The 3054-nt window shown below is 41.4% G+C and overlaps 1 protein-coding gene across 1 annotated transcript in view; it reads right to left on the bottom strand.

The window, feature by feature from the left end:
• Positions 1–3054, bottom strand: part of MINA (MYC induced nuclear antigen) — a 39702-nt gene that overhangs the window by 26900 nt on the left and 9748 nt on the right. The window contains exons 3-4 of the mRNA XM_019525722.1: positions 2562–2681; positions 778–906 (exon numbers count right to left, since the gene is read on the bottom strand). Coding sequence (XP_019381267.1) covers positions 778–906; positions 2562–2681 — 249 coding nt within the window. The remainder of the gene's footprint in view (positions 1–777; positions 907–2561; positions 2682–3054) is intronic.

The following is a 3054-nucleotide window of genomic DNA, read 5'->3' as shown; positions in this document are numbered from 1 at the left end:
CCCCCCCCGTCTCATTCTCCCAACCCAACAGATATTCACCTGAGGGTCTGAGAAGCTGCACCAGACCCGGCAAGTGGGGAGTGATGGCAGGTGGGCGGGGGGGGAGGTCTCCCCGCAATATCCCAGCTCTGTTCTACTCCGGCCCCTCCAGCTCCAGGCAGGCAAAGCAGCCAACAGATCCATACTGTTCCCTCCGCCTTCCCTTTTTCTCCCCCTCTCTCCCCTGCTAACAGGGCCAGGGCTCGGCTGGTGCTCACTGACAAGCGCCAGCCCAGCCCCATAAGGTGTGAAAAATTAACTCTGGAAGGAGCACAAGTTCCCTATAGCACTCTGTTTTAAAGCACCTTCATCTAATACCTGATGTGACATGGGTTCATTTTTTGCACGATCGGCCATTTTAGAAGTGCTCTGCAGCCATGCACATGCATTGTCACAGCTGTAGAGAGCTTTCAGGGGTCCGATCACGTGAAAAATGTAACTTGCATAAGCACCCTTAGTGTGCCAAAACTCATGCATGACAGGTTTTTAGAAAAACTGTTTATTTTAAAAGTCCATTATCTCAATACTCTGGTAATATTTAGATAATGAAAAAGGACAGCTAAGTGAGGAAAGACAAGATTTTTTAATAGAGTTTTGTGGTACCAGCTGGAAAGATACATGACTACTCCAACTGTTCTCTGTGCACTACCTTTCACAGTATTAAATATGTTTTTAACGTGCCGGAGTAGAAAATTATGATCCGCTAAGGTTGGGAAAGCCACATACCACAAACAGTACCTTTAACGTGAATTCATGCGTTGGATTCCCAATCCTATCCTCTGATTCAACACTATACTCCCGAGCTAGGGGAACAGTAGGTTTGTAGAGCCGCCAGTGTTTTTCTCCTTCCAGCTGAAGTATAAACACCTGCAGAGGACACATACCAACATGCATCAATGCATCAAAAAACCTAGCTTCCCCTCAAGCCTCCCAATAATCAGATTTTGAATCCCTGCTGTCTGAAAAAAATCCATAAAAGCCGAGTCAGAAATCAGAGAGACAAGTAGCAAAGCAGCAAACACACCCACCCATCAAAGTGATGGCTTTCCTGGTGACATCCACCACTGCACAAAGTTCAAAAATAATTCTCTGCTAGTTGTGTAAGAATGCAGAGCCTCTGAAACAATCAGTGAATATTGCCCGTCACAGACTTCAGAAGTCTTTTTGGAACTGTTCCAGCAGTTGCAATATTTCTCCCTCCCATTTTAGGCAGCTGAGAGATGTGTTTTACATTCACTACGTGGCTGTAAATACATGTGCAGCTAAAATTTCTGTAACAAAAATGCTAAAAACATTTAACTGAAATGCAATTTAAAATAAAATAACAGATAAAGTGAGTTGTGATAAGACACCTACACATTTTATTTGCAATATTTCTTTATCCAAATTAGAAATATCCTGAGGAAAGAAAATGCATTATCCTTATAACATGACAGTTGAAACATGAGAGAGAAAAGTAATGTAAACCCCAGCTTCACAGTTTGTTTTATTTAATATGTTTAATATTAGAATGCTTCTGTTGTTATTGCTAGAAGGTTGATGAAGACACAGTTGGATTTAAAGACACCCTTGTAGCATTTTCAAGATACACATTCCCATGCTAATCCTGTTAAAAATGTAACCAATAAACCAGCTAACTTGTAAAAATGTTAATAGGTATTGGAAATAAATGCATCCTCATGAAAACCACAGAGGACACTAAATTAAGGAATGCTGGCGATATGGTAGAGGACCAGATACTTATTTTACCCAGGAAGATTTTGATAATCTTGTGGATGGAACATTAGAAATTATATGAAATGGAAAAATCACACCCTTCAGTCCCAATAATGACTTGAGCTATAAGATGGGGCTATGACAAGAGACAACTGAGAAAAAGAGGAACTCTGTCCTGGTCAGCTGCAGGGTAACTGGTGGTTGGAAGATCACAAGTATGATGCAGTTGCAAAAACGGTCAATATAATTCTGGGATCTATTATGCAGGCTGTATTGTAGTACAACAAGCTGTATGAAGCGCTAGTGATACCCCATTTAGAATACTGCATCCAGTTCTGGTTCCAGTGCTCAAAAATGATTAAACAGGAACAGATACAGAGAAGAGCTACTCAGTTGGTTAAGGGAATTAAACACACAGGAAAAATTCAAGAAATTTGGCACAAAAATTGAGGGGGGATGTATTTCATAAATACACCTATTACATATACCTATGATACATACATACATACATACATACATACATACATACATACATACCTGTGTATATTTATTAAATATATTTCAGAAATACATTTGTGTGTCACTATTAAGGAAGGAGAAGAGCTTTTCAGACTTGAAAATGAAACCAACACAAGATCAAACTACTACAAACTAGCTAAGAATGCATTTACTTTGGAAATTGGGAAGAATCCAAGAAGACAAAGTTTTGGAAGCTGGGATAAAAAGGTAACTTTCAAGTCTGTTTGTTACTTGCCTGCAGGGGCCAAGAAAGGATTTTTCCCCTCATTAATGTTTTATTGGCTTACCTCAACATCATCATAGTGGGGAGGAAGGCCCTGAGCCTCCTGAGGGGTAATGTAAACGTTGGAGCCAACCAAAGAGCCAAAGTAGCATTCCAGCTTCTCTTGGATCCTCCATAACTCGTCCTTTAAAGAAACAGGAGACAAATGATCAGTGCACAAACTAGACATAACTTTGAGGGGCAGAGGCAGGGAGACTTGTTTTATTTTACAAATATCTGATCTATGGCTCTAATTATATATCCAGCCAGAGAGGAACTGGAGTAAGATTATGAGGACAGAAATTTGTCAAATAAAGCACATTCAGCATCTCAGCTGCCATGCTGCAATGAATGCCTGATATATGACGCTCTTGGGCAGGGGCAGGCAATTATTTTGGGTGGGGGGCTGCTTGATGAGTTTTGGCGAGCTGTCAAGGGCCACATGAGTATTCCCACCCCTTCAGTTGCCCCACCCCCTGGTCACCCTCTTGGGACCAGAAGTCCTGCCCCCCTAACCC

Source organism: Gavialis gangeticus, unplaced genomic scaffold, assembly GCF_001723915.1.
Source record: "Gavialis gangeticus isolate Ggan-Ray unplaced genomic scaffold, GavGan_comp1, whole genome shotgun sequence".
NCBI lineage: Eukaryota > Metazoa > Chordata > Crocodylia > Gavialidae > Gavialis > Gavialis gangeticus.
This window is presented reverse-complemented; position numbering and strand designations above follow the sequence as displayed.